Here is a 27,636-nt window from a genome sequence, read left to right as displayed (position 1 = left end):
ATACAGAAGTCATTATAACATTCCGTATGTGATCCATCCATATTCCGTATGTCATCATGTTAATTTACATTAAAACACCAAATGCTACGACATCCCAAAATCCCGAATATATATATATGAATATATATATATGACAGTTCCTAAAAATACATTGTTAAAGATCCGATCCCAGTTTGGTGCCAGGTAAAAATAATACACAATGTTACTCATAAATCATAATCAATCAGGACAAAAATTAACTGTACACAACAATAAAATACAACTATATGCGACGTTTCGGAAATCGTTTTGGAGAACCAATTGCACCCCCATCAAAATCTGGAGTCGTGGCCATTCTGAGCATGTGCTCTTTTGCAGTAGCTGCCGACGAGCCTTGGTTAAAACCTCCTGAGGATGATTGCGAGCGCGCACCGCCTGAAGACCTTGAAGTGATGGATGCTGAAGAAGCGGGTGGTGGAGTTGTATAACCTGGTCGATAGTGCGGCGTTTGTGCGCGGTAGTCGTCAGAAGGTCCATACATACGGTCAGGGGTACGGGATCGATATCCACCGCCAGAGTAGTCTCGAGGAGGCATCATGCCTCTCGGAGCAAAGGTTTCGAGAGGTCGCCTAGACATAACTCGATCGCTGTCAAATATCGGGATGACATTATCAGAGTCCATCATGTGAGCTGGTCGGAGTCGCTGAGATGGCCATTGGCCCGGAGGTACCTGCCGCGTTGGACGGTGCATTGGAGGTCGACCTTGAGGCGACCTCTGCTGAGGAGGACGTCTCATGTATCCGGGTGGAGGTGGCCTCAATCCGGGACGAGGGGGAGGCCTGTACCGTGGATCAACCATCATTCTACCTGATGGACGATACGGCGCTTCCATCTGCAGGGTTGGCGACATAGCCCTCAAGTACACCGGTTGATCTGCAAGACCGTAATCATCGGGCACCACATACACAATTTTAGTTGAAGACTCTCCAGTCTTCGCAGTCTGCTGACGCTCAAATTCTGACCTTCGAATGATCTGAGGCTTGTCATCAAATTTTGCTGAGATGGTTTTTGACGATGTGCCCTCTGACCATGCTAACTCCGGATCCGACTTTGACTTGTGGTGCCGACCCATCAGCGAACCACCTAACAAATCTAACTCTGGTGAGTCCACCGGATGTGAGGCCGCCTTCTTGTCATGCTCCGAGTTTTCGGTCCCAACATCGACATTTAGACGAGGAACGTGAGGAGCTGGCTTCAGCTGGATGAATGTCAGGATTCAGTGGCCGCGAAATGACAACAAAAGCTTACCATCGTCACGATAGGAGACCACTCCGGCATTGACGATCGCCGCCTTCTATACTTTGCCCGACTATTCGATGCAGTGAGCTCCTCCTGCGTCGAAGAAATCGGGCTCACATGCACAACTGATTCCGGTTCGCCATCTCCGGCAGCTATTCCAGACCCAGCCGCTAACTTATTGTTGTCGACGAGTTCAATATCCGGCTGACCCTCGTCATGCGTGAGGTCGGACTCCAAAAGCTAACGTAACAGTCAATGTCTATCGCTAATAATCCGCAAAAAAATCCTCCTACCGTTGCCTCGTGATCTCCTTGCGATGTTCCTCTTAGAGACAATGTAGAGCTTCCGGCGGACAGCTCACTCATGCTCTCCTGTCCAGCCACAAGGGTTACAGCACTATCTTCAGTCTCCTCGCCAATATGCAGCGGTATATCGACCACCTCTTCACTGACTCCCGTCCCATATGACAGTACAAGGTCCCGTAAAGACTCTGCCGCAGAGAGTGAAGTCGCGGTGCTCGCTGATTTCGAATGAAGTACAGGTTCTGTTGCGACTACCGGCTCACGTTCAATATTGCTGTGAGAATGTACAGATTCAATGACAGGATTCGGACTAGATGCTGTTATATCTGTAGGCTGCGAAGATAGGTCAGATATATTGGATTCTTGCAAATATCTCTCTTCGTCAGACTCCTCCCGTTTTGCTGCCTTGCCCGTAATCGCATCTTCACAATCCAGTTCCACAGCGGCCCTGATTTGCGTGACTTGTCTTGGTGGCGTGGGCTCATTAACTACAGTCCGAGGTGTACTGGTCACTTCTTCATACCGCTGCTGCTGGTGAACATGGCCCGTACGCTCGTTCCGTTCCTCAGCATTGGCAATCATATCTCGTTCATCATTGTATTCACCGGCAGATGTAGCCTCCTGCTCCTCAGCTCTCTTCTGAATCTTTCCCTTTAATGTTCTCAAATTTATCTTCACGTCCTTGAGCGACGAGCTGCCGTTATGTCTTAACGTAGCAGTTGCTTCCTTGGCTTGCGTTCTGGTGGCGGGAGTAATGCCCATCGCATCCATTTGCATCAAATCTTTGAACTTGCTCTTGAAATCAGTCGGTTTGCGATTGAATTCCCGAATCGGCTGCGCTTTTGCCTCGGGCTTCGGCGCCCTTTGTTCTGACGTCCGGAAATCAATCTGCTTGGGTACATGCGCCTGGCCTGGTTCCATCGGAAGCGGCTTGACGATATAAGGCTGAGGTACCCGCTGAAGCGGCGGCGCAGTAGGGGAGCCTATAGGCCGATTATCACGCTGAGTTTTATCTGAAACTGTACTCTCCATCGCCATGGCCGCGGTTGTCTGACCTATTCCAGCCACTGGCTTCCTCTTCGCATAATTTCTCGGTGCGGCATTCACTGCGCTGACCGCAGTATTCTGCGGCGGCAGACTAGGTAATCCTTTCTCAGTAACGATCTGCTTCTTAGACGCAAGGGAAACATCAACCCTTTCCGCTGCAGGTTGGCGGTTGAATGCCTCAGTTTTGGGCTTGGGCGACGACCCAGGTAGCTTGAGCTTCGACAGTCCCTTCAGCCGAGCGGCCATCCCATCCGATCGTTGGCCTACTCTCGGTATCCCAACTTCAAACGACGGGATGTTCTTCGGTGGAATGACGACTGGCTCCTCACTCGCAATCAGCGGCCCATGCGGGAGAGGTTTGACGCCTGGGTTTGTCAAACGTGGCGACGGTACATCTGCATCCGGTAGAAGCATGCTCTTTGGGGCGGCGTAATCGACGCTGAATGACGACGTAGGACGCTCCTTGTTGAAATTACCAATATCATCAAATATAGCAAGTTCCTTGGATAAAAAAGATTTCGTTACGCTATCCATTCGCTTTAAATCAACATTTGGCTCTGGCAGAGCTGGCGTCGTGACAACGCGACGCTGAGTCATGCCAGAAGTGAAAGTCTGCGACGAAGCTAACGCAGAAGTATCCTTGTCGGCAGACTTTGTGACAGAGGCAGCTCTCATGGCTGCGATGCGTGCTGAGGACGCCGAGCGGACTTTTGGAAGTGTAAAAAGAGATGGCTCAAAATCGCGCAGTGACTTGTGTCGCTGGATGGGCTGAGTTCCAGCCTTGGATGGAGAGTAAGTTGTGATCGAATTAAAAGGCTGCGTTTTCGAAGAATCCATAGAGTCCTCGTAGGCACTCAGAATTGCGTTGACATCGTATTCTAGGTCCGCGATACAGTTGTCGCTAGTGTCATTGGTCTTCTGCGACTCCGCATGGAAAGTTGACTCAGGAACGGCCTCTGGTGTTGTCGCTTCCAGAGTCGATAAATCGCCATCCGTGGGAGATCCATCATGGCAGTCCAGATCCAGATCGCCTGACAGAATTCTTGGAGCTATGGGCGGCCAATGTCTGGAGAAATTCTCACTGGAATCTGCAGCATGGGATTCAGTCGCGCCATTCGAATTAGACACGCCCTGGGAATCGACCACCGCGGAAATGTAATCGATGGAGGTGACCATGTACACTGAAACATTCTTGTTCCTTCTGATCATGGCAAGATAGCTGTCCTTAAACACCGGATGCGTGCTGCTAGTCGAAAATGACGCCAAATTACTTGTCTTGGATTGTGCGGATGAGCACGCCGATATCGTGGTCGCCCTTTCATCTTCTCTAGTCTGCAAAGCACGAAGTGAGTCAGTAAACTTGCCATATTCTACAATACCAACTAATCGTGTGCAAAGTAGAGTAACAGACGAAAGCAATAGAAAGCTCATCAGACAACCAGGCTCAGAGAGTCTCGCAGTGTGACTTCAGCAGGTCAAAACGTGTTCAATTATAACTACCAAATCATACACCATTCATCCTGATACATAATGCCAAGATCAGCGACCAAAACTATTACTGGCGAGCTCCAAATTACGAGAATCAAAGAATTGCCAGATAACCCAAGAAAACGAGTAGCTAAAGACTAGGATTTATCGGATCTCACCATTTTGCTCCCAAATAACTTGGACTTGTGGAATATGCCCTTTGATTTCTCGCCCACGCGTTCCATCATCTCAACTGACCTTTCACTATAGCGGGTAACGGAGTGGCCGATCATGCTTGTCGTACGCTGAATCGTGTGGTGCCCTCGAAGACTGTCAGCGGCTACTGCGCCCGTGGCGAAAGGTTGCACTAGAAATGTCAGTGGCACATATTCTTATGTTCGTCAGTGCAACATACCGTCATCTCGCTGATGCGTCATATACAAAAGCCATTGATCAAGTCCAGAGTCATACCGCTGCTCCATCTTCCTGGCAGCTTCAAACAAAATCTTCCGCTTGATCGGATTCGGCTCTTTCAGAATCTCACTGAAATTCCACCGTGGCCCAGGATATGGTGCTGACAGATACGAGATTGCCGGCACATATGGCTCTGGCAGTTTCTCGGTCACGATCTCTTCTGCCTCAACCGATGGCTCAAAGTACTCCTCCGTCTCTTCGGCAGCTGTACCATCACTTTCAATGGTAGACGTCAGCGATAGTTGGCGTTCATCGCGCGCAGGTTCTTCGTAAGTAGGAGTCTGCATCTGTTCCGGTTCCGGGATAACAGTTGGGACCGTGACCGGTATCGGCGGACGGTCAGGAACGGTACTGGTAAGGCCATATTCACTTGGCAATCCAGGACCACTTTCTTCGATCTGCTGTTTCTGAAACGCTGGACTTGGAGAAGAATTGTGTATCGCGCTCTGGCGTCTAGCCTCCAGAGCCTGCTGTGCTTCGAGCTGTTCTAGCAAACTATCCGTCATTATCTCTGATTCAGACCGTGTAGTTCCCACAGAAGTCGACCGGTCGTGGAGTTTGATATAGTCATCAGAATCTGTTGTTGTGTTGTAAGCCGTCTCTTCTTGAGGTAAGTAAGCAGAATCACGTGTTGATGCATATGAAGACTTTCTGTCGCTATATGCAACGTAGCTAGGCTGTGCACCCTTGTCTGTCCGATCAGCAATGCTAGACGCCTCCGACGTGCTCGCTGAGGAATCTACTGGTCCGCTGAGGCTCAGTTTCCCGATATTGCGCTGGATTGATTCGTCCGTAGTGTCATAGTCGGCAGTAACGGCGACTGTCGGTAAGTTATGAGATTGTCGTTGGACTTCATCGCGATCCAAACGCGCGGACTGCTCGTCATATACGTCGTCAGACTCTGCAGCCGGAGAATCAACGTAGTCGTGCTCTGTCAGATTGGCAATTCGTAGCCCACTGGGGACGTCCACCGGTTCGTCGCTATTCTCAACATCCTTACTCTCGTCCTTTGACACAGCGACTTCATCCAACTGGTGCTCGTCACTATTCTCGTGCAAAAGTAACCCGCTGAATCGATTTAAGCCGGAGTATTCGTGTCCAGCAACTGAGGATGGAATCGACGAATCGAGGCTAGTACTAGTCGATGCAGACGGAGCCTGCTGCGCAATAGCGACGTTTATATTAAGCGGCTTTGGGGCTTCGCGAGCCGTAATTGTAGGTCCCAGCGTGTTCTGGACTGCGGCATACGTGACCGGAGTCGAAACTGCGGGCTCGGAATCTAGCAGTGGCGACGTCTTTGACGGGACAGCGGTTGCAGACGCGTCGTATGTATTTTCTGTCCCCGAAGCGCTCGCGCGCGATTCTCGAACGTCAACATCCACTGATAAGTCGGCCGCGTTAGGTTCATGCGCCGAATTCGCGTCCCAACCTCCTGGAATGTGATGCTGGCCCTGGTCCCGGTAAATCGACGGCACTGGCGGCACCTGCAGCTCATTGTTGTCGTAATAATCATCGTCGCCAAATTCCTCGTATCTGGTGACAATACAGGTCAATAGGCGACTGCCAAAAAATCATCGCCATTCATACTCACATTTCATCACCATCTTCGTATCGCAGTGCGGTCCTCTTGAAATCAACCCACCGCTGCGACAGCGCACGGTCGACTTTCTTCTCGTTATCGCCAGCCTCGCTCGCCATATTCGCAGGGGAACACTTTACTCCTATTCCAAAAAGTAGTGTGGAGGGAAGAGGAGCGGCCGAGCCAAGCCTATTTTAAGGCGACGATATACGCGTTAGTTAATATTAGCGAACGGGTATTTCACGAATTGCAGCCACTCGTCGACTGCGAGGCGCAGGCACGAGGCGCAGTACCGGACATTTTTTTGTCGCGCACCGCCACGGCGTTGTCACGAGATGGCATGCACGCGAGTACTAAGCTTTGTGCTTTAAATGTAAACCCTGACACGCAGATACGCACTAAAACGGGCACTCATGGTGGATAAAGTTACTCGTTTGCATTTATTGCTAATAATGTAAGATCCTTCGATTGATCGTGGTAGTCGCTGTAATTGTTTTTCACTGTCAATCTTTTATCTTTAGGTTCATGTGATTTGCTTTCTAAGCCAGGATAGCCGTGTAGGTGTTAGACCCAACCGTCGTAATCTGGAAAACACCGGATTGAAACCGGTCCGACAATGGCATTATGCCGACATTCTCTCTATAGCGTAGTCCACACATGCACGAGGAAGTTTCGATATATTCTGCTTATATCATTTTCTGCTGCCATCACCTAAGCTTGTCTACCATGTAAATACCATGTCGTCTTCATTCATCATCCACTTTTCCCCTACAGCAATCTTGGATAACAACGTCGACCATTGTGTTATCACCCACCCCTTTTGGATTCTCGAATCGTCATACCTGCAGCCGCTCTGCTTTTGCTCAACGCAAACAAGGTTGTCCACAGCATCGTATTGTAGCAGCTTCCGGCTACGCGGTTCGCAGTTTCTCAGCTGCCCGCTCTGTCGCCGTCCTTCGTCGCGCAAGGAACGAAGCAAGCTTCTCCCGCGCTGCGGCGACGAGCGCCTGCGGTGCCGAGCGGGGCGAGCCGGCTTTGTAAGGCGGCTCGGGATCGTATTCCAACTCGAGCTGGATTTGTTGGGCCACATCTGCGCCGGCCAGCTCTGCCACGACCGTGAGCGCAAAGTCGATCCCCGACGTCACGCCCGCGCCAGTGATCCGATCCCTATCGCGCACGACACGGTCCGCGACCGGCTCGGCACCGAGCAGGCTGAGTTGGTCGATCGACGCCCAGTGCGACGTAGCGCGGTAACCAGTGAGCAGGCCGGCCGCGCCCAGGACGAGCGAGCCGGTGCAGACGGACGTGACGAACTTGCAGGTTGGCGCGATCCGGCGAAGGAATTGGAGCGTGTCGTCGTCGTCCATGAGCTGTACTTGGCCGGGACCTCCGGGCACACAAATCACGTCGAGGCTGGCGCAGTCGTCGAAAGTGGCGGTCGGTATGATACGCAATCCGCGATCAGATGCAACCGGGTCTAGTGTCTTCCATAAAAGCACGACCTCGGCCCCGGGCATGCGACCGAAGACCTCGACCGGGCCTGTCAGATCAAGCTGGGTGAGGTTCGGAAAGAGCACGAGGCCGATGCGAGTCTTGTCGGTGCTCATTTGTGCTAAAGTTTCAAGGCGCTACCATAAGAAAGACGTGCTGATTAAAGATGACAATGTAACCGACAGTGTCTATTACATTTCAAGGAATCAGATGCGACCAGCGGCGCCACTATTAGACGGCATCAAATTCAACGCGGTGACTGACGTAGTCAGAAGCTAAGCCGCTAGTACAACATCCAGATAACCTTAATCTAGCGAAATGCCATTTCGTAATTATTATTCGAGCGCTAAATAGAAAACTGCATGAAACAATTACTTAAACCATTCTTAATCCTTAACACCGATTACAAAGCTTAATGTACACAAAAAATGGAATATCGCGACAACTCGCAATGCTCAGTTCGGCCGGATTGGAGTTGCAATCTCAATATCCAACCCATCCGCCAAATTCTCCAACCACCACACCTCGTCGCAATTATACTTTGCAAACCGCTTCAAAACCCGGTAGAACTCGGCGATCAGCCGGTGCGCGACGGCGTCGTCAGAGTGGAACTTGGCGTAGAACCGGTCGTCCAAAAGCCCGAGCGAGATGCACAGGAGTGACATGACGCGATGCCGTCCCACGACTGCGACGGACTTGAACTTGCTGAGCATGAAGCACGGGATCACGTACGGCGATGTGCTCGTGAGCGGGTAAATGTCGGCCAGGTCGTCCTCGTCGTCGTAGAGCCAGTCGTGTTCTTTTGGCGTCTTCTTCAGTCGCGACATTGGTGTGTTGGGCAGGAAGTGGTCCTTGGCCGACAAGACGAAGTTCTTCTTGATCGAATAGGGATGAATATCTTTGACGAATGCGCTGTAGTCCAATTTTGACCGCGGCATGGGCAAATCGTAGAAATCGTCGACGATGATCGGGTTGATGATGCTCCGTGGTGCGACCGGCCACACCGACTTTATAATGCAGCATATGCCGCGCACGAGGTGCAGCCACGGCGTCGCGACGAGGAACTGGGTTGACGTGACTGTGGTTGGCGTGTTGTCTTTCCTGGCGTCGGCGACGGTCGGCGCGTTCGCAATCGAGTCCAGCAGGAGCATGTAGGCCGTCAAAACGGCTGGGTCGGCAATCTCGTTGCCGAGCGGGTGCTGCAGCGCGTTTCGCAGGATCCGCAACGACTCGGTACGATGCATGACCGCGCGCTCGCGGATCACGTCGTTGAGTGTCGTGTCCGTATCCTTCTGCCGCACGACATAGGACCCGCAAAACGCGAGCAACGCGTGCATCAGGGCGGCGTGCTGAAACGCAAGCTGGGGGACGGTTCGCTGCCAAATATCCGGCTGGCCTTCAAACATCTTGGTAATCGTCTGATGCACGGTCGTCGAGTAGACATGCATGAGTCTGAGATCCTCGAGACTGAGCGACACGCTGGACATGCCTAGCCCAAACAGGGCGGAGCTGTCGAGAATCGCGTTCGCGGCCAGCGACGTGAACCCAGCATTATCATTTCCAGGATTCACCCCGGCCCCGCCTGACGACGACCTTACCGACGAACACGACCGCGGCGGGCCGCCAACGCCCATTCCCGTGCGCGCGATCGCGGTCTCGTTCTCGATCATCGACGCGGCCGTCTGGAACGAGCACGTGAGGCCCAGGTGCGAGCAGTTGCCGCACCGCGGGTGCATTTCGTCGCATTTGACGCGCCGCTTCTTGCACGTCCTGCACCCGGTTCTGGATTTCCGGTGCGGCCGCCGTTTGGTGGGGCGCCCAAGCCCAGCGGTGGACTCGGTCGCCGTCGTCGTCACTGGCGCCGACGCGCTAGATGGAGTTGTCGCGGTTGAAATTCCTGGCGGCGGACTCGTGCTCTCGTTGCGGCGCAGAAACATCTGCTGCGGGACTGGCATTTGTGGGTTTGAGTACATCTGGCCGAGATACTGCTGCTGTCCCATATGCTGATTCCCGTTCCTACCCACGCTGTCAGCATTCAACGAAAGCCCGGTCCGTGGTGGAGACGTCTCGCTGGCTGACGCCGTGGCGCTGTCTTGAACATCTGATATTCCGCCGACATACAAGTCGCCGTTATTATCCGGCACCGCGGCCGAAGCGGCAGTGGTGGTGGTGGCGGGCAAGATAATCGACGGGTCGAAGAAGTCTGGCATCATGTACTGCTCGCCTGGCACGACGCCAAAGTCGATGCCGTCGAAATTGAGCTCCTGCACGAACGACGACGACGACTGCGACGGCGATCCGGGCGGCAGCAGCAGCTGGCCAAAGTCAGACAGACCCACCATTACGCTGTTGTGCTTCCTACTGAACCTGGCTGGCTAAGGTGTGTTTGTCATGCCTGGTTGGTGAAGTCAAGTCAAGTCGACGTTGTGAATCTCCGGAACGCCGGTGTCGGCGTCGGCGTCACGGTGCCAGGCTGTTAAGCTTCCTTGTTTATGCACTCAAGTCTGGAGCGTCGCCTTTAAACAAATAACGCCGCTAACCTAATTAATACTGGGTTCGGGACTTAGTATCTCGGATAAGCGCTAAAGTCCGCCGCCGTCTGCGGCGGTCGCAAACAAGTGACCGCGACACCATATTCGCATCATATGCCCCTGAACCTCGTATTTTGGCCTCTGTATCTTGCGTCACAGGTCTCGCGTACATTGTCGTCACAATCCCAAAACCGCGTTATCTTTACCAAATGAGCCGAAGAGCATCTCGCGTTTTCGTACCCAGGATGACTCATTCTCAAAACGCGTCGACAAATTAAAGTTTCCTTGTAGGAGACGAACCCGTTCTGGTGCGGCTTGGGCATGAATGCCTTTAAGAGGGCGGCGCCCAGCCGGAGTTTAACAACAGATACCGCAATTAACATAAGTTATTACTTAATTAATTATTTAATAATTGTTAGTAAATAAATACAGCATATTAGACTAACTGTCTATATCCTTTAGATCCCGATATCCACAACCACCTATCCAATGAAACCAACCCCCATATGTACAAAAGCAAGCCAGTACACCGGAACGTCCACGTCTCAAATCGCCTCGTTGTTGATTGCCCTGGCTCTCAACGCCTGCTTCGATCTACTCCCTCATCCTCTATGGCGCGCAGACATTCGTTGTACGTCCACCGCGCTGCCGCCATCCACTTGAGCAGAATCTTTTTCTGCTCCGCCGTGGGGTACAGTCTTATTTTCGCGCCTTCTGCGCAGCCGCCTTTTCCAACTTCTGCCTTTTGGCCGGCCTTTCCTCACCAGTGTCGTCATCCACCAGCCATTCGACGTCGTAGCGGACCTCAGCGCGGGAAGACCACCTAAGACAAGTGCCACAACCACGGTCATTTTGCCTGTTGGCCCCAGTCTTTGGCTTGACACGACGACGACAAAGGCAACCACATTTGCTCGCTTACTCGAGCAGAAACAGGACAAGGCAACAATGGCAAGCCAAGAAGCCGTATGTCAGGCGGCAAACTGAATAGTTGCCCGGACAGCGAAACCTTCACGCGATGGGACATTCCTCATACTTACAATACGACGAGCTAGACATCTGTTACTCTTGGGGACGTAGCTCCAAAGATATGAGAAGGGTAGTGCCGATATCGAAAGTACACTTGAATAAACGATCTATTACAAGGATACAAGGCTTCGTACTTGACCTGACAGCGACGACAAACCCCTCTTTACTCTGTCAGGTGTCTACTTAAAATATGTACAGGTAGATCACACGCAGAGAACGCGCAAGCACAAGCAAACCACACAAAAGCAACACAGCAAACAAAGACCAAGAAAGCACGCAACTCAACACGCAAAGAACCAGGCAAAAATCACCCTACCCCATTATCAAGGCGGTCCCCAAATGAACGGGTCCGCCCTGACTTTTCACCCACTTCATCTATCAACTGATTAGCCAAAACGATCATCATATTGAACGGAAATCTATAGCATCTTACCCCTTAAAAGGGAAGGACCCTTGACTGATGCGACAAAGGCACAGTCAAGCGTCGACCTGAGGCGGACGAATGCCTCCCACGAAGCGCGACAGAGGATCACTACTGAGTTTGACTCGACGGCATCCTCAACAGTGACCTTGAATTCCAGCGAGATTCTCTTCACAAGTTGGAGGAATTCACCCAGAATCATATCTGTGGGGCCTCCGCTCAACGAGATTTTGAACAACACGTTTGTCTCGTTGCTGGAAGATTCGACCTCTCCTGGAGAACTGGAAGATACGGCCTGTCCTGGAGGGCTCGATGATGGAAGCTTCAGAGCCAAAACCAGAGGGCGCGCATTGCCAATGATTTTGTGGGCGGCATCCGCAGCTTTACGCGGCTTCGACCGTTGCAGTTCACCGAAGAGGCTCTCGACACTAACGGATAAGTTTCCAGCATTCTTTAGTGCGAACGCCGCGTTGCGAATGCGTTGTGTGAAAGTCACACCATCTTTCCGCGAGCGAACTGTACGACGCTCATCGCAACTGGCGAGCAGCTGCACGGACCTCTTCCCGCCGGCACGAACTGCGGAGCCGGCATAGCAACAATCAAGCACGGCTAAGACATCCAAATTTTGGATAGAATCATCCGTAGACGCTAGGATAACGTCGTGGATCATGCTCCAAAGCATCCTCTGACTTCCGTTCTCCGAAATAAGCTGTAAGCTCTTTGACTCGATGTCAATGATGCCATGACCCATATATGCGATGATCAGTAGAGATCTGGCGTGTACAAGCTGCTTAACCTTAGCCATGATCAGTTCGTGGACATCCAATCCAGGAATTTTGGAAGTCTTTTCGATAGCAAAGTCCTCAACATCATCGATCCCAAACACGTCCTTCATACAATTGGAAAGCATCTTCATCAGCGCCAGTGGCATCATCCTCAAATCTAAAAATAAAGACTTTGATGCTTTGATATCTTTCACCGCGCGCTTCGACTGCTTCTCGGAGCTTTGTACGAAACTCCTCGATGGGAATGGTGGCTGACGTTGGAGCAGTTGACATTATTTTGGTCAGTGTAGCGATGTGGCGGTATTATTCAAGGACGAGTGGTATGAAAGAGACAGAAAGCAACAGAAAGTTACGACAGAATCGTAATTTTTAAAGGTGTGGCCGCGCGTGGCGATCGGCGAATTGTGGCTTACTGGTGGGGGGAAATGGGTGATGTTCCTTGTGAGAAGCCGAGAGGAATTCCAGTCATGCTACAAGGAAGGTGCGGCTCTGTTCGGTCAATGAACAGCGCAGGCGAGGAAAGTGTCATTGCGGCCGCGTTCTTGTCTCCGTTTGCTTTTTTATCCCTACCACTGACATCTGCATTTTTTATTAGCAAATTTTTAATCTTCTCAAGTACGCTCTCTGACAGTGGATCTTCGTTACGAAGCTGCCCCGACTGCACTATGGCGGAACGAGCGAGGATCGATGGGTTCCTTGTTCTCCGTGGACTACGAAGGAAAACTGTACGAGATGAGACAAGTATTATTTTCCCCTGAAGTTGGCTCTGGAGGACCATTTGCAACAATATTGAAATCAGCCTTCCAAACCTTACGTAGCCATCCTCCTTCGATGAACAAATAATAGCAAATCCGAATACATTCGGGCGAACCTCCAGTACTGTCCCATTTCCGATAGAGTCCTCACTAAGACAGCAATGTCATCGCTCAGCATTGCCTTCATCGTAAAAGAATGCACTATGGATAATCGAGCAGCAACGCACACCATCCACATAATGGGACCGAGACATTTGCAGAACTCTCCCGGATCGCAGTTAATAAATTTCCACTCAACGAGGTTTGAGAAGTATTCGCGTTCAGGATTGCTCGCCGTAAATTTGAGGACTGCTGGTAAGGCAGCCGACGGCCGCGTTGATCCTCACATTTGACTGGAGAGTACGTTCAGAGTCATTTATTAATGAATACACTAAATCCGAGAGGACCAATAAATTGTCGAATGTGAGCTAACTGTCTGCACAAGCTCAATATTTCGACGAAGTCGAGCGCGGCGAGTTCGCGTACGGCAGCTGTTGACAGCATGGGGTTAGGGCGCGCAGGGACGCGGCATCTCTGTTGAACAAATCAGGCGCGCCGCGATCGCGAACCAGTCATGTCCTCGTCTATTTCTCGCTTCCGTGACCAATAACGCATCCTGCCAAGAAACTCACATGCAGTTGCTGCATGCGCGATTTATTTGACGTTAATTAAATGATGGGTATGAGCTTTGCACTGCAAAAGCCAACTTTCAATTATAATACAACCAACCGCTGCCTCCATCCGCTCCAAAGCAGATTTTCGTCTACGTACAGGCGGCGTCGCGGGATTCGGTCCAAGACGGCGAGAACCAAGTCACATGATCCCGTTCCTGCGACGCCTTTCTCAACAAGGTAAGGAAGTGCCAGTGGAAGAGGGGGTTTATCGCAGCAATGACGCTAACCAAAATCAGATTCTTAGTACACGCGAAGGTAAGAGGGGAGCTTGTCACAGGCTGAGATCTTCTTCGAACACATGCGAGTATTTTACAATTCCTACAATCTGGTCATTTGGCTAATATTCTAATGCAGGCAGACGGTGTTCTCTTCTCTACAGGGCAAGAGGACAGCCTGGAACCGGGGTGAGTCCGAGATGGCGAGAACCAAGCCACTTGGTCCACCACCGGTTCCGGCAATGCGTCCTCTACGGGGGGCAAGAGGGGAGCCATGTCAGGCTGAGATCCTCTTTAATACGAGGACGCAGATTCGCCTTGGAACTGGGTAAGGCTAAGATGGCGAGAACCAAGCCACTTGGTTGACTACCAGTTCCGGCGACACGGGTCTCGACTGTGGGCACGGGGGGCAGCCGTCAGGCTCGTAAGGAACAGTGTTAGGTTTTTACCTCCGGGAATATTTGTTTTCCCACTGGGTTTTCTTTTGCCCGGAGGAATTTTGCCTACACCTTTGTCCAAATGGATGTTCCTTTAGATAGATTCTATATGTATGCGAGCACAGCCACTCGACCTTCGGGCGAGCTACGCGCCCTTCCATCAGAAGGGAGTGGCTGTGTGCTGAGGCTTGTCTCCTTGCCATCTGGTCTTGCCAGGTGGCATGCAAGGTGGAACCACCAGATCTCGGCATTTTGTTCGTAAGTTCAAATTCGGGGTTTGATGGCCGTCTAATACAAGAGAAACGTATATTTGCGGTTTACTTGGTGCGATATGCGTAGTACAGGTAGATCCCGCGTTCCAACCCGCCACCGTACTCTTCTCCCGAACAATCGATCTTCCTGCTTGCGCCAGCCCACGCGTCGGAATTGCCCATGTCCATGCCGAGCACATGTTGGCAGCACGACGGCGCAGACGCGGTCGGATAGTAGGTCGCGGTCGAGTGCGGACTGGCCGTGTACGAGCAGTTGTGGGCACCGTCGAGCGCGCTGTGGCCTTTAAAGATCCAGCCGCGCCGTCCTTGGCCCAGCACGATAGTGTACCCGGGAATATATGCATCGGCCATTTTGGCCAAAACCTGCTGGGCGTCGAATTCCCAGGTCCGCACGTCGGAACAGGACCGCAGAAGGCGCATGTCACCTATTGTCCAGACATTCATGTGCGGGTTTCCAGTCAAGTCGAGATAGTGCAGGTTCGGCCTTTTTGGAGTGCCAAAGTGGTCGATGATGGTGTCGGGTTCGAGGTCGGCGTAGCCGAGGGAAAGCTCTTCGAGGCCGGACGGCAGCAACGACAGATGCGAGTCTTCGACCGGCAGGCCGTATAAATTGAGGTGCATGACGGACGATGGCAGGTCTCGGAGCAGCGACGTGAGCTGCTCAGCAGAAACATCGGTCCATTGCAAGGACAGCCATCGCAGCTGGTCGCCGGCTACAATCGCGGGGTGGGCCGTGAGGAACTTGAGGATGTCCTTGCCGGCAAGCGACCGGCATTTGGCAAGTGAGAGATGGGTGAGCCGCGCGGTGTGTGGGATCGCGTCGAGTGCTGCGCCTGACACTTGGGTGTGACTCAGATCGAGCCTCCGCAAGTTGTCGACTTGTGGCAGAAGCTTCTCAAATACACTAGGAGGCAGCGAAACACATTCGTGTAGTGAGACTCTGGTCAGGTTCGAGAGCGGGATCGTCAGTTGGACGGTGGAAAAAGAGTGAGTGAATGTAGAGCTGGATGCGCCGCAGAAGTCGATCGCCTCGAGGTAAGGGAGCGCGAACAAGGTGTCGAGCACGCTCTTGCCGATGTCGTCCTCGACCGACTCAGAAACAAGAAATTCGCGCAAGTTAGGAGTCTGTGAGAGTGCGTCGGTGATGGTTGTGGCGGTGACCATTTGGATTTCGCGGTTCATGCGACGGGTGCGGCCAAGACCGACAGACGTAAAATCGGAGACTAATTTTGCTGTTAGTCACTTGGCCACCACAACGGCACTTTAGGCACATACAGTCAAGACACCTTACGGCCGGTCCTAATGCTGGATTTCGTCTCAGCTCATATCGAAAAACGTCAAATGCCCGCGGATGACCGATATGGACATGAGAATAGAGCGCTTTGAGTCCGACGTCATGGAATCTGTGGCAGACGGGCAGGACATTCTTTTTGAAGAGCGCGAGACGGCGGGTGAGATGGGTACGCACGCCACCTATGCCGGTGTCGTCGCTATGGACGAGCCCGAGGATGTACTCTAGGAGTTCGCCGGGGAGTTCGAGGATGTAGCAGCGTTGCTGTTTATCAGTCGCAGTAGCAGCAGTAGCAGTAGTGGTAGTCGTAGCATCAGCCTTGTCAGAGGGCATGCTTAAGTTGAAGAAGGTAGTTATTCAAGTTTTCAGAGACGAGAAGCAAGGTCAGAACGTTCAACAGCGAGAGAAAGTATTTATAGGAGGGAAGTGCCAATTAGTCTTAGGGCTCGGGCCACGATCATGGGGACGGTTTGACGAGGCGGAGATCTGATCCGGTGGGAATTGGGTCGACCAAGCTCGGATTGGGGCAGCCGACGAGGCGCATGAAATCACCGGACCAGAAACAACAAGGAACACGGTTGCTAAATGGGCGCAGCAGTAACGCAAGAACCCTGGCTGATGGCGTCACGCGGTGCGGCAACGTGGTGCAAATATAGCGCGCCGGGTCAGCAGCGTGGATTCTCGCTTAGCTTATAGTTGCCGCTGTCGTCGAACACATCGTAGGAAATGAATGCGAGGTCGCTGCCGAACTGCGAAGGTGCACTCGTATATATATGCTTGCAGTACAGGACACATCAGCTTCTGCAATGTTTGATGTCGCACCCAGCCTGAGTGTGTGTGATCGTGCGGCTTTCTTAGAAGTCGAGGCTCAGTGGGAGAAAATTGTGCCGGAGCTCAATGACGTAAGTGGCGCCTGCCAACTACCGTACTGCTGGTTCTTTTAGCGGCCGTTGTTGCTGTTCACAGCGTTAACCTACGGACGCAATAGTTTGTCCAATACCTGTTGGTTTTCCATTTTGAACGCAGCTTCCGTGCCATAAGCGCAGGGTTGCTCGTGAAATGAGTGATCGATCGATCGATCGATCCAACATTGTGGAAAACGAAAAGGAATTCTTCTTTTGAATATAATTCTGAACTGGGAACAACGAGGCCCACGTGTGGTGCAATGGGCCTATCAACTGCGTAGACCAACCCATCTGCAGCACAATCATGACGCATCTCGTGGGGTTGCGGTAGAAGCGCCCAAGTAACTCACCCCTCCCCCCGCTGCAATGATGCAATGTATGCGGTGATCGTGACCTGTGTGCGGCGGTCACCCTTGGACCTTGGGGGTAAATAAATAACAGGCGCGTTTTCAGCAACACGTTGTTCAATCGTTTTGAAAAAGATTGCAATTATTTGAAATCCACAATAATAGTCGGTTTCATGCCTATTATCCTGGCTGGCAGACGCACTACTGCCGTTAGCAGTTCACGAGACGGACTATCAACCTGCTCTCTTGCACTCTGGAACAATTGATTATACGCTGCCTTTGCAATTATAAGCTACTAAGTCAATATTTAATCCTTATTTAATACTTCATCTCCACCACTGGTCTCCTACAATGCAGTGCTGGCCGAGCCGCGAACGCCACTACTGTGGCAACGAACGCGAATGACTAACGCGTGTCGCTGGGCGAGAGCGGCGCCTATTACGCATGGTGACGCCACTCCTACAACATAACTGCGCAGTTTTGAGTGAGTTACATCGTAACCGCATACAACGTGTGGCCGTGCGGGTAGAAACAAATGGAATCGGCTATTTCCCCGCCTCAATTGTGCCGCACTGATAGCTCGCTACCAAAACTTTGTTTTTTTTACAACCGTATCTCGTAATATGTGCTCAATATAGGCCACATATTTCAAAAGATTTGGCATTACGCCACTGGCCGGGTCGTGCGCCGTAGCTCCGCCGCGGTGACAACACGACAGCACACTTCTGATATAAATACGACGGCCAGCCCGCCACCGTCTTGTCTCTTCATAGCTACCTTTCATCCACTTTCACCTTCAAATATTCTACCAATCCCACAATAATACAGCATTTATACATTTGTACTTTGATTCATAGTCATAAAGATGCAGATTTTCGTTAAGACTCTCACCGGAAAGACCATCACTCTTGAGGTATGTCGTCACCCCCTCGCCACTGCGGATTGATAAGCCCGCGCTCTCCATCGGAATTGAGCAGGTATTGACAAAGTTGCATCTAGGTCGAATCTTCTGATACAATTGACAATGTCAAGAGTAAAATCCAGGATAAGGAGGGTATTCCCCCAGACCAGCAGCGATTGATTTTCGCTGGTAAGCAGCTCGAGGACGGACGAACTCTGTCCGACTACAACATCCAGAAGGAGTCCACGCTCCACCTGGTGCTCCGTCTTCGTGGTGGCATGCAAATCTTCGTTAAGACCCTGACCGGCAAGACTATTACCCTTGAGGTCGAGTCTTCTGACACCATCGACAATGTCAAGAGCAAGATTCAGGATAAGGAGGGCATTCCACCAGACCAGCAGCGATTGATTTTCGCTGGTAAGCAGCTCGAGGATGGCCGCACCCTCTCTGATTACAACATCCAGAAGGAATCTACGCTCCACCTAGTCCTCCGTCTCCGTGGTGGCATGCAGATCTTCGTCAAGACTCTTACTGGCAAGACTATCACTCTTGAGGTCGAGTCGTCGGATACTATTGACAACGTCAAGAGCAAGATTCAAGATAAGGAGGGTATTCCCCCAGACCAGCAGCGATTGATTTTCGCCGGAAAGCAGCTTGAGGACGGACGAACCCTGTCCGACTACAACATTCAGAAAGAGTCTACGCTCCATCTGGTTCTCCGTCTACGTGGTGGTATGCAAATCTTCGTCAAGACCCTGACCGGCAAGACCATCACCCTTGAAGTCGAGTCCTCTGACACCATCGACAACGTCAAGAGCAAGATTCAGGACAAGGAGGGTATTCCCCCAGACCAGCAGCGATTGATTTTCGCCGGAAAGCAGCTCGAGGACGGACGAACCCTGTCCGACTACAACATCCAGAAGGAGTCCACGCTCCACCTGGTTCTCCGTCTACGTGGTGGCATGCAGATCTTCGTCAAGACTCTTACTGGCAAGACTATCACTCTTGAGGTCGAGTCGTCGGATACTATTGACAACGTCAAGAGCAAGATTCAAGATAAGGAGGGTATTCCCCCAGACCAGCAGCGCTTGATTTTCGCCGGAAAGCAGCTCGAGGATGGCCGCACTCTCTCTGATTACAACATCCAGAAGGAGTCAACTCTTCACTTGGTGCTTCGTCTCCGTGGTGGCATGTAGATCTTTGTTAAGACTTTTGACTGACAAGACTATTACTCTCGGTTGACTCCCAGAATATGTAGTGTTGTTTTGTCTTTCTGGTTATATTTGTTGTATTTTTATTTCGTACAACTCTCCAATGTCACATGTCTCATATCATATCTTACATTCTGAAATGTATTTCATGGCCCTCAGGCGTTCATAGGATCGAAATTTACATATGAAATTTGATAAACTTTTATAATGCTCATGCCCATTGCATTATATCTGATGATCGTTGTAGTTATCGGTTAGACGGACGAGTCGGGATCAAGCGGCGGGCCAAGGTTGGGAGTGAGCGATTGGGCAGAATGAGTCCGATGAAGCCGTGGCCAGGCGTTATGGTTACTTGATCGGCCTTTCAAATCCAATCTTCCGGCGCCGCTTGCGATCTATCTTCAGTTTCTCCCAGCGCACTCTTCACCTGACCTCTGCAATTGCAAAAGAAATAGAAAGAAATGGCAATGTCTTTGTTCCGTACTTCGGCTGCTCGTCGGGCGATGATGTCAAGTCGATCGGCTCCCGCCGTGTTTGCCCGCGGAAAGGCGACTCTACCTGATCTTGATTACGACTATGGCGCGTTGGAGCCGTACATCTCCGGCCAGATCATGGAGGTCAGTTGGTTTTCTGTTTGTATTCGAATTTTTCAGCTGTCGTCGTCGTACATCACGAACGAAGTCATGGTTATCCTGTCGACTTATCAGATGACTAACAATCGCAAATAGCTCCACTACACTAAGCACCACCAGACCTACGTCAACGGCTACAACGCTGCGATCGAAAAGTTCGATTCGACCAAAGACATCAAGAGCCAGATCGAGCTGCAGTCGCTCATCAACTTCCACGGCGGTGGCCACGTCAACCATTCTCTCTTCTGGAAGAACTTGGCGCCGCGGAAGGACGGCGGCGGCGAATTGCCCGGCAGCAAGAGCGAGCTTACCAAGGCTATCGAGGCCAAGTACGGAAGCTATGACAAGTTGATTAGCACGGTTAATGCTCAGGTGCGTAGCCTTTTTTTTTGATTTGCTTGGGACGGTCTGTGAAACGAACTGAGCTGATTGGGATTATAGTTGGCGGCGATCCAGGGATCCGGATGGACTTGGCTTGTCAAGGACAGCAAGTCCGGCGACCTCGACATCATCAACAAGCCAAACCAGGACCCTATCACCGGTGCCTATATCCCGCTCGTCGGCATCGACGCGTGGGAACATGCGTACTATTTGCAGTACAAGAACGTCAAGGTCGATTACTTCAAGGCCATTTGGAACGTTATTAACTGGAAGGAGGCCGAGAAGAGATTCAATGCCTGAAATGCCGAGACGCCTTTGAGATGAAGCCCGGAAAATTGACATTGTTTGGTCGGCGGGGCGAATTTCGTTTCCTTTTATCGTATATATATCGTATATATTTATTTACTATAGTTGCATGTCCCACAGCACTGAACTCATGCTCATGCAAGTACTCAACGCCGATTTGCTCCTCTCAGAGTTGTCCGGCCGCGACTGTCTAACTGTGGATGATATGCGGTATTCAAACAGGACACAGTTGACAAAACTTGACAGAGCGCACGTCACCACTGAGATGTAAGCGCAGCACCACGATCTGAGACAGGCTGTTGGGTAATCCAGGCAAAGTTCGAGATGAACTAGGGACCAATAATCAGCTGTCGGGGTCGAGGTCAGTGACGCGCACATGTAGCGAGTCTGGAGCGCAGCAAAACCAGCCCTCCTCTCTCTGGTGAAATGCTATATAACTCTGAATGAACCTTGATTCGTCTAATTGGTACAGTGTTTGACACGAAGCTTGGAGGGAACTTTTTTATCGTATCAGCTCTGACTGTATGTGTCATTCATACGATTTAATTTGCCTGGATTCAAAATAGTAATTGAGCTGATATTACAGCAACTGCTGAGTAGCGCCAAGCTTGTGTCTGTCGAGGACCCGAACCCTTCCCGCGGCTCAGCGACCTCACGATACCGATCCTTCGGGAAACGATTAAGCCATCACGGATCCAAGCATCAATATACACTGGACTTCGTTACCACGAGGGCGGAAATCTGACTGTTCCCTTAACTGTGGCGGCAAGTCACAACTCTGACGTACGCTGCGTTGCGCGAATAAAAGAATTGTACAGGTGGTCCGGTTGAAGTTCACCCACGAGCGACTGTATTCCCGCAGTGCCAACACGACAAGAGTCCGCGACTAGGAATTCTTGCATACATAAAGACCTACAATTACTACGAAGGATGTTTGCAGCTACGCCACCTGGCTTTAAGAATGCGCCAATATCGAAGCTATTCATAACAATCACTGTGAGTGCTTCGATAGTCTCCTCGATAGTAGGAATCAAGCACTACTTCTTTCTCCAACTAGTTCCGCATATATGGGGCTGGGGTGAGTAGTACCCATGTCGCCCTTAATACAGAAATGGTTCTAACGATTCAGGACAATGGTGGCGGCTAATTGTGTGGGAATTCGTGTACTTGAATGAATCTGAAGTCTTGTTCGCCTCGCTCTTAGTATACAACCTACGAGTTATCGAGCGGATGCTCGGCAGCCGCAAGTATGCGGTATGTACGGTTTCATACTAACTATAGTCTAAGCGAACTAACTGGTTATTAGTCAATGCTGATACTCTCTTATGGCTTTACATTTCTACTCGCCCCCTTCCTGCTCATACTGCTAAAGATCGTGCCGTCGTATACAGCAAACTACTTACCACCCGGTCCTACACCAATAATATTCGCCGCATTGGCTCTTTACCACGACATGATTCCGTCTGTCTACAAGTTCCGCATTTCCTCCTCCCCTCCACCCGCAGAATCCGATGACACGCAATCCTCCTCATCCTCTTCAGCGATGTCTACATCGACACCACACACAATCACACTGTCAGATAAAATATTCGTATACATCCTCTCCGCACAGCTTGCCCTCGCTCAAATGCCGGCCAGCCTCATCTGCGCATTCACGGGTTGGCTCGTCGGCGTGCTCTGGACCCGCGAGGTGCTGCCGGGGCGAAACTGGCGCATTCCAGAATTGTGGTGGGAACGCACGCGCTCGCGCGGCATGGCGAGTCTTGCGGCATTCGGTACCGGACCGACGCCCGTAGCTACCGGCGTCCCGGTACCGACCGCAGGAACCGGCGGCGAGGGTGAAGGCGGTGAGACGGCACCTACGAATGCGGCAGCCACGCAGGGGCGTGGATTTGGTAGCCAGATTCTAGACACGTTTAGAGGGACCTTTTAGTTAGATTTTTTTTTCTTTGTTTTAGGCTGGTACTTTGGTGTACAACTTTGGCCATGGAGTGAATGACGGGGAGCTTTGGTGTACCTAAAAATGTGGGAAATACGTTGGCTATGTACTATAATTTTCTGTCACGCCGTTGTTATCTACTACTCTGTTATTCCCTTTTGTGCGTATCTAGTATATTCCGTCATTAGTCATTACGGCAATTTGTGACAATTACGCGTCTAAGCATTTCCTTAACCGCGATGCACGTTCCGATGCTTCCACCGCAAAACGGTCATTTACGCATTTCGACGTCGACTGGGCCGATAATTCAACCTAGTCACCGGAATTCGCCAAACAGCAAGTTAAATATTCGCATAGTGTTCCACCTCTCAGCTCTGTGTTCCTGCAATCTAGCGCAGTGACGGCAAAGTTATGATCTCGTCAATAATGACGGGCGCCATACAATATTCGTTGCCGAGGCCGGTGGCCCGTGAGCATGGACGCTCTGAGCCGGCACGACATTACACGACATTGTTAGTGAGAGAGATCGTCGCGGAGGAAGACCGCAAATCATACGGCATTCGGCGGCGTTCACTTGTAGGTATGGTAAAGGTGTGGGAACTTGCGTATGGAATAACCGACCATCTAGTTTGGGACCGCCAAATTCTGTTAACCCTATCAAACCAATAATGTACATTATGTGCCTCGATATATACATAGAAAACGATTAGTTAGACAGATAAAGGGAAAATGGTTGGCAGCTGATCTTGGCGGATTGGAAGCGGAATCAGGATATGTCGTGCAGCCTAACAAAAGAATGTCGTATCAGTTCGACTTGATGAAAACAATATTGCACATCGTCAGTTGACCACTTTATGTAGCAGGAGTCACTTCGAGGTCTATCATACAACGGACAAAGCAGTAAGAACGCCGTAGCCATAACTCAGTCTATACCAAATAATGCCCTGTAAACGCCCCATCTTCTTCGTCTGCCAAACTACTTGTTCACAGTCGTCCATTTCTTTAAATCCTTAGACGCTTCGTGTGCTGCCTTGAATACTATTCCACATCGTTAGCATGATCGGCCACCTAACCAACAATATAACTCACAAGCAATCTCCGTCTGATCCAGCGTTCCCAGAAATTCAGATCTATCCGTCATCAACGCACTTCGCGTGTTATGCGCATGATCATTCACAATCGCCGCACGGGCTCTGAACGTCTATTAACACATCAGCAACGATTCACTCTAGCGAAGACAGCAGTGACTCCGAGGCCACATACGTCCATAATTGTATCCAATAAGGCGTCATCGCCTGTCATGGCAAGCCATCGTTCAGCAAATTTATAAAAATGCATGCTCTGTCCACGTAAGTAGACATTAACCGGGTCAGCGCTCAGCGCGTTGAGAACTTTGCTATTGAACGGTGCTGGCGTTGACACTGTGATGAACCCGGTCGGTAATTCGTCTGATATTCCACTAGATAGAAATTCCATGTCAGTTCTAAACAAGAGATGATGTGCGTCACGTAGACGCACCCTATTGCTAATATTTCCGCCATCCACAAAGGTAGTTCTATACGTGCACCTTCCTTGATCTAGACGGCCAACGTTAGTCACTAGCATCAACCAAGTGCTAACAACTCGTACATCTGTGCTAGAACTGCGTCCGTGTTCTAGATAACCCATTCCTGGTACTGTTAACTGGAACATAGCCGGTATTTTCTTAGCGATGTTAGTTAATTTCAATCAGGCGTCAACGCGGACCTACTTGCACATCGGTAAGAATGTCATCAATGTCGTAGTATTTATTCATTATAACAGTAGCTGCAAGTGTTACCGTATCAGCAAGTCAGAACATGCGGTGGCAGTCTAATTGTTTGGAGATGACTAGCATCAACCACCAACGTGTAGGGCGCGACGCGTTCTTGAGTATGCACCGCCACATGCGCCACAGCGTCTGGTCATTGTCGATGGCGTTGGTAGGAATTAAATGACATTTTCACAGACTTCACTCTACTTACAACAGCAGATCACACTGACGACAGTACACGATGTCTTCAACATCTGATCTTTCTGACTCAGACCCGGATATTGCAAGTTTTCGAAGGGGTCTAGGCAGCTTTCAACGCCCAAAGCTGGCCGACGAAGATGTGGACGACTACGAAGCGGACAAAAGCGGGCTCTTCTCGAAAACGATGCGGTACCGCGGTGTCAACTTTGCTCCTAGTGCGACCACACCGTCAAACCCGCTGGAAGAGTCCACGAAGACAGGCACGTTTGGATCTGCGTCGCCTGCAGCCGACAGTATGGACGATGTTCCAGCTGGTTCTGAGGAGCCTCCGTCGGCACCACGACAGTCGTTTCTTGCCGCACGACAGCGTGGTGGACGATCAGCCGGTAGAGCGGCGGGGTCGTATGGCAAAGGTGCATCCATGTTTGCGAAGATGGGATATGTTGAGGGACAAGGTCTCGGTGCTGACGGCCGTGGCATATTGAATCCCATTGAACAAAGGATAAGAGCTGGACGATTAGGTCTGGGAGGTATGAAGGAGAAGACGAAGCAGGCTGTTGATGAAGCTCGGCGACGCGGGGAGAAAGTAGAGAGTAGTGAGGAAGAGCAAGAACGAGAAATAATAGATGGTACTTCGCGGCCGAAGTCAAAACAGGCACCGGCAAGACGAAAACCGAAGATCAGGTACCGAACTGTCGAAGAGATTGAGGCATCTGGCATGCCCGTGCCACCGTTATGGAAGGATATCATTGATATGACGGGCTCGGAAGCCAAAGTATTGTCTGATATGTCAGATTTCAAGGGTATCGAAGTGCCTTCTACGGAGGAAGCTGAGGACGCCAGATTGGCAGAGCTGGCTCGACGTGATCTCGAGATGTACGCGGACGAGTGGGAGTCTCTACAATCTCGGAGGAAGTGGATCACCATGGAAGAACGTCGCATCACAACAGATGTCGACAACGAGAACGACAAGATCGAACGACTAGCAAGGATTGTTGAAATAGCCAATGAGCTCAACTCCATGGTTCAAGAAAGTGCAAGTGCGGGGAAAGCTCTACTATCTAGGCTGGAAGATGTCGGCATGAAGCTTGAAGTACTCCAATTCCAGTACCAGGAAGAGATTGAAAAGTTTAGGCTTGATGATATAGCTGTCGCGGCTATCAATCCAATATTCCGCCAATTAATGTCTTCGTGGGATCCTCTTGTCGACCACACCTATCTGAAAGAACACTTACTAAGATGGCAGACAATCCTCAGAGTTCATGGCGGGAAGGACTCGATGAGTGGCGCTGACAATGTTGCATCTGCGGACGACATCTACCTTCACCGCAAGCGTTATATGGCAGCCAAAAACAGGGCAACCCTTTTTGAAAGTATGATGGCTGAAATCTGGCTCCCGCAAGTCAGACGTGTCATGCAAAGTGAATGGGATGTGCATGAGCCATCGTCACTGGTCTTACTATTTGAAGATTGGCAGGGTGTGCTCCCTTCATTTATACAATCTCAGCTTCTCGAGCAAATCGTCCTACCACGACTTCATGCCGCAGTGACAGATTGGAATCCGCGGAAACGAGGTGCATCTGCTCAGCCACACCAGTGGATCTTTCCATGGATGCCATTACTAGGCGACCACTTGAAGATTGTCATTGACGACGTTCGGCACAAGTTCAGTTCAGTAATGCGTGATTGGGACGTTTCGAAGGGTGTTATCGAGGGCCTTGACGCCTGGAGAGAAGTATTCGGTAAAGATTTGGAGTCAATGGTCATGAGGCACATCTATCCCAAATTAGTCGGTCTTTTACGCGCAGAGTTCCAGGTCAACCCTGCCGATCAGCAACTAGAACCGTTGGTGGCCGCCTTCAAATGGCGTCGATATTTCAGGTCGAGCAAATTCAGCACATTATTGGAAGCAGAATTTTTCCCCAAATGGTGGGATGTTCTCTTTCTATGGTTGACATCTGAGCAACCGGACTTCACGGAGGTGAATGAGTGGTACAAGTTTTGGCAAGATCAGTTTCCGCGAGACGTGCGTGATTCGCCCGGGATTCGTTCGGCGTTTGCGAAAGGTCTTAATTTGATAAATCAGGCAGTATATCTCGGTCCTCAAGCGGCAGTGGAACTCAAACCAATTGTTGAACCGGCAACTACAGAGTCTCGCAAATCGAAGTCAAAACGCCGGAAAGAGTCACGCCCACCGTCGTCGAAGCCTGCACCTGGACCCGACCGTGCGCCGCAAGAGGCTCTACCTGAAAGCACTTTTAAAGATGTCGTGGAGGATTATTGCCTGGAGAACAATTTGCTGTTTATACCTATCCGACAGGCACATGAGATACTGGGACATCCGCTCTATCGCATTACAGCGTCCGCGGGTGGAAGAGGTGGGTTTCTGTGTTACTTCGATAGCGAAATCCTGTGGGCAAAAGTGCGAGGAGCTGGTCCGGATCAGCTGGAATGGGAGCCGCTCGACTTTAATGAGATTGACGAATGGGCACAATTCAAGTAGATATCTCACTGTAATGTATATGGGAAAATTTGGTGTTTTATGGTTCATTTTAGATGTGGAGTTTGACTTGCAATATTGAATTTATTTTTTGGGTGTTGTATTGTATTATAGTAACCGCAGTAATGTGGAAGTTGTCACAATATGCGATGCATGTGCGCTAGGACGTCGTATAATGGAAATATTGAATAGATTATGACCGTTGTCCCAAACGTAATCCAGGCGCACGAATATATGAACTTGAATTATTCTGGAAGTCTAAGTACTACTTGCTAAGGCACGCAAGCTTGCACTGGAAGTTGGGCCGAAGAAGCAGCCGCATGAGAGTAGCATTACTGATGATTGTAATTTATTCTATCTATAGCACATTTGCAAGCGAGTAATAAACCTAATGCGATGACTTGGTGGTGGTCCTCATGAAGAGAAGTCAAACCATA

The 27,636-nt window shown here is 50.7% G+C and overlaps 10 protein-coding genes across 10 annotated transcripts; 4 read left to right on the top strand and 6 right to left on the bottom strand.

Moving 5' to 3' along the window:
- Positions 1-20: 20 nt before the first annotated feature.
- Positions 21-6,393, bottom strand: POJ06DRAFT_212863 (uncharacterized protein). Its single transcript, XM_056185470.1, has 6 exons — positions 6,160-6,393; positions 4,510-6,101; positions 4,274-4,461; positions 1,572-3,959; positions 1,288-1,518; positions 21-1,237 (listed from the first exon to the last, which is right to left on the bottom strand). Exons 1-6 carry the CDS (start codon positions 6,264-6,266, stop codon positions 263-265), a joined length of 5,481 nt encoding a protein of 1,826 aa, XP_056042150.1. The 5' UTR covers positions 6,267-6,393; the 3' UTR covers positions 21-262.
- Positions 6,394-7,058: 665 nt separating this feature from the next.
- On the bottom strand, positions 7,059-7,754 carry POJ06DRAFT_269784 (class I glutamine amidotransferase-like protein; the record flags this gene model as incomplete). Its single annotated transcript, XM_056189394.1, has 1 exon — positions 7,059-7,754. One exon carries the CDS (start codon positions 7,752-7,754, stop codon positions 7,059-7,061), a length of 696 nt encoding a protein of 231 aa, XP_056042149.1.
- Positions 7,755-8,093: 339 nt separating this feature from the next.
- POJ06DRAFT_277120 (uncharacterized protein) lies at positions 8,094-10,094 on the bottom strand (the record flags this gene model as incomplete). The annotated part of the gene is made up of 1 exon (XM_056189703.1): positions 8,094-10,094. The coding sequence occupies exon 1, from the start codon at positions 9,978-9,980 to the stop codon at positions 8,094-8,096; it is 1,887 nt and encodes a 628-aa protein (XP_056042148.1). The 5' UTR covers positions 9,981-10,094.
- A 1,228-nt stretch (positions 10,095-11,322) lies between these two features.
- On the bottom strand, positions 11,323-12,969 carry POJ06DRAFT_296511 (uncharacterized protein). The gene is made up of 3 exons (XM_056190551.1): positions 12,573-12,969; positions 11,629-12,526; positions 11,323-11,570 (listed from the first exon to the last, which is right to left on the bottom strand). The coding sequence occupies exons 1-3, from the start codon at positions 12,672-12,674 to the stop codon at positions 11,503-11,505; spliced, it is 1,068 nt and encodes a 355-aa protein (XP_056042147.1). The 5' UTR covers positions 12,675-12,969; the 3' UTR covers positions 11,323-11,502.
- Positions 12,970-14,552: 1,583 nt separating this feature from the next.
- POJ06DRAFT_257733 (uncharacterized protein) lies at positions 14,553-16,454 on the bottom strand. The gene is made up of 2 exons (XM_056188188.1): positions 16,069-16,454; positions 14,553-16,016 (listed from the first exon to the last, which is right to left on the bottom strand). The coding sequence occupies exons 1-2, from the start codon at positions 16,415-16,417 to the stop codon at positions 14,839-14,841; spliced, it is 1,527 nt and encodes a 508-aa protein (XP_056042146.1). The 5' UTR covers positions 16,418-16,454; the 3' UTR covers positions 14,553-14,838.
- Positions 16,455-18,091: 1,637 nt separating this feature from the next.
- Positions 18,092-19,433, top strand: POJ06DRAFT_225568 (putative beta-1,6-glucanase; the record flags this gene model as incomplete). The annotated part of the gene is made up of 2 exons (XM_056185712.1): positions 18,092-18,249; positions 18,336-19,433. Exons 1-2 carry the CDS (start codon positions 18,202-18,204, stop codon positions 19,431-19,433), a joined length of 1,146 nt encoding a protein of 381 aa, XP_056042145.1. The 5' UTR covers positions 18,092-18,201.
- A 476-nt stretch (positions 19,434-19,909) lies between these two features.
- On the top strand, positions 19,910-20,761 carry POJ06DRAFT_302594 (Manganese/iron superoxide dismutase; the record flags this gene model as incomplete). Its single annotated transcript, XM_056190770.1, has 3 exons — positions 19,910-20,065; positions 20,177-20,452; positions 20,522-20,761. The coding sequence occupies 3 exons, from the start codon at positions 19,910-19,912 to the stop codon at positions 20,759-20,761; spliced, it is 672 nt and encodes a 223-aa protein (XP_056042144.1).
- A 936-nt stretch (positions 20,762-21,697) lies between these two features.
- Positions 21,698-22,700, top strand: POJ06DRAFT_199884 (uncharacterized protein; the record flags this gene model as incomplete). The annotated part of the gene is made up of 3 exons (XM_056185170.1): positions 21,698-21,845; positions 21,897-22,021; positions 22,074-22,700. The coding sequence occupies 3 exons, from the start codon at positions 21,698-21,700 to the stop codon at positions 22,698-22,700; spliced, it is 900 nt and encodes a 299-aa protein (XP_056042143.1).
- An 842-nt stretch (positions 22,701-23,542) lies between these two features.
- POJ06DRAFT_140049 (uncharacterized protein) lies at positions 23,543-24,556 on the bottom strand. The gene is made up of 6 exons (XM_056184503.1): positions 24,461-24,556; positions 24,336-24,410; positions 24,225-24,283; positions 23,970-24,165; positions 23,796-23,907; positions 23,543-23,744 (listed from the first exon to the last, which is right to left on the bottom strand). The coding sequence occupies exons 2-6, from the start codon at positions 24,396-24,398 to the stop codon at positions 23,683-23,685; spliced, it is 492 nt and encodes a 163-aa protein (XP_056042142.1). The 5' UTR covers positions 24,399-24,410; positions 24,461-24,556; the 3' UTR covers positions 23,543-23,682.
- A 45-nt stretch (positions 24,557-24,601) lies between these two features.
- On the top strand, positions 24,602-27,391 carry POJ06DRAFT_257724 (GC-rich sequence DNA-binding factor-like protein-domain-containing protein). The gene has a single exon (XM_056188187.1). It carries the CDS (start codon positions 24,740-24,742, stop codon positions 27,200-27,202), a length of 2,463 nt encoding a protein of 820 aa, XP_056042141.1. The 5' UTR covers positions 24,602-24,739; the 3' UTR covers positions 27,203-27,391.
- Positions 27,392-27,636: the final 245 nt, after the last annotated feature.

The sequence above is a fragment of the Lipomyces tetrasporus genome (genome assembly GCF_029532465.1).
Source record: "Lipomyces tetrasporus strain NRRL Y-64009 chromosome Unknown POJ06scaffold_8, whole genome shotgun sequence".
NCBI classification, from domain to species: Eukaryota; Fungi; Ascomycota; class Lipomycetes; order Lipomycetales; family Lipomycetaceae; genus Lipomyces; species Lipomyces tetrasporus.
The sequence above is the reverse complement of the archived record's forward strand: the minus strand, read 5'-3'. Positions and strand labels throughout refer to the sequence as shown.

Bases quoted from the DNA above. Each gene is read 5' to 3' on its own strand.
- POJ06DRAFT_212863 (XM_056185470.1), bottom strand. From the start codon at position 6,266: ATGGCGAGCGAGGCTGGCGATAACGAGAAGAAAGTCGACCGTGCGCTG. The intron at 6,102-6,159 runs GTGAGTATGAAT...TATTGTCACCAG, and splicing joins TACGAAGATGGTGATGAAAT to ATACGAGGAATTTGGCGACG. The intron at 3,960-4,273 runs GTGAGATCCGAT...CGTGCTTTGCAG, and splicing joins AGTTATTTGGGAGCAAAATG to ACTAGAGAAGATGAAAGGGC.
- POJ06DRAFT_296511 (XM_056190551.1), bottom strand. From the start codon at position 12,674: ATGTCAACTGCTCCAACGTCAGCCACCATTCCCATCGAGGAGTTTCGT. The intron at 12,527-12,572 runs GTCTTTATTTTT...GCGCTGATGAAG, and splicing joins AAAGATATCAAAGCATCAAA to ATGCTTTCCAATTGTATGAA. The intron at 11,571-11,628 runs GTAAGATGCTAT...ATCAGTTGATAG, and splicing joins GGGTCCTTCCCTTTTAAGGG to ATGAAGTGGGTGAAAAGTCA.
- POJ06DRAFT_257733 (XM_056188188.1), bottom strand. From the start codon at position 16,417: ATGCCCTCTGACAAGGCTGATGCTACGACTACCACTACTGCTACTGCT. The intron at 16,017-16,068 runs GTATGTGCCTAA...CAGCAAAATTAG, and splicing joins GGCCGTAAGGTGTCTTGACT to TCTCCGATTTTACGTCTGTC.
- POJ06DRAFT_140049 (XM_056184503.1), bottom strand. From the start codon at position 24,398: ATGTTCCAGTTAACAGTACCAGGAATGGGTTATCTAGAACACGGACGC. The intron at 24,166-24,224 runs GTGCGTCTACGT...ATTTCTATCTAG, and splicing joins GCGGAAATATTAGCAATAGG to TGGAATATCAGACGAATTAC. The intron at 23,908-23,969 runs GTATGTGGCCTC...ATGTGTTAATAG, and splicing joins TATTGGATACAATTATGGAC to ACGTTCAGAGCCCGTGCGGC.
- POJ06DRAFT_257724 (XM_056188187.1), top strand. From the start codon at position 24,740: ATGTCTTCAACATCTGATCTTTCTGACTCAGACCCGGATATTGCAAGT.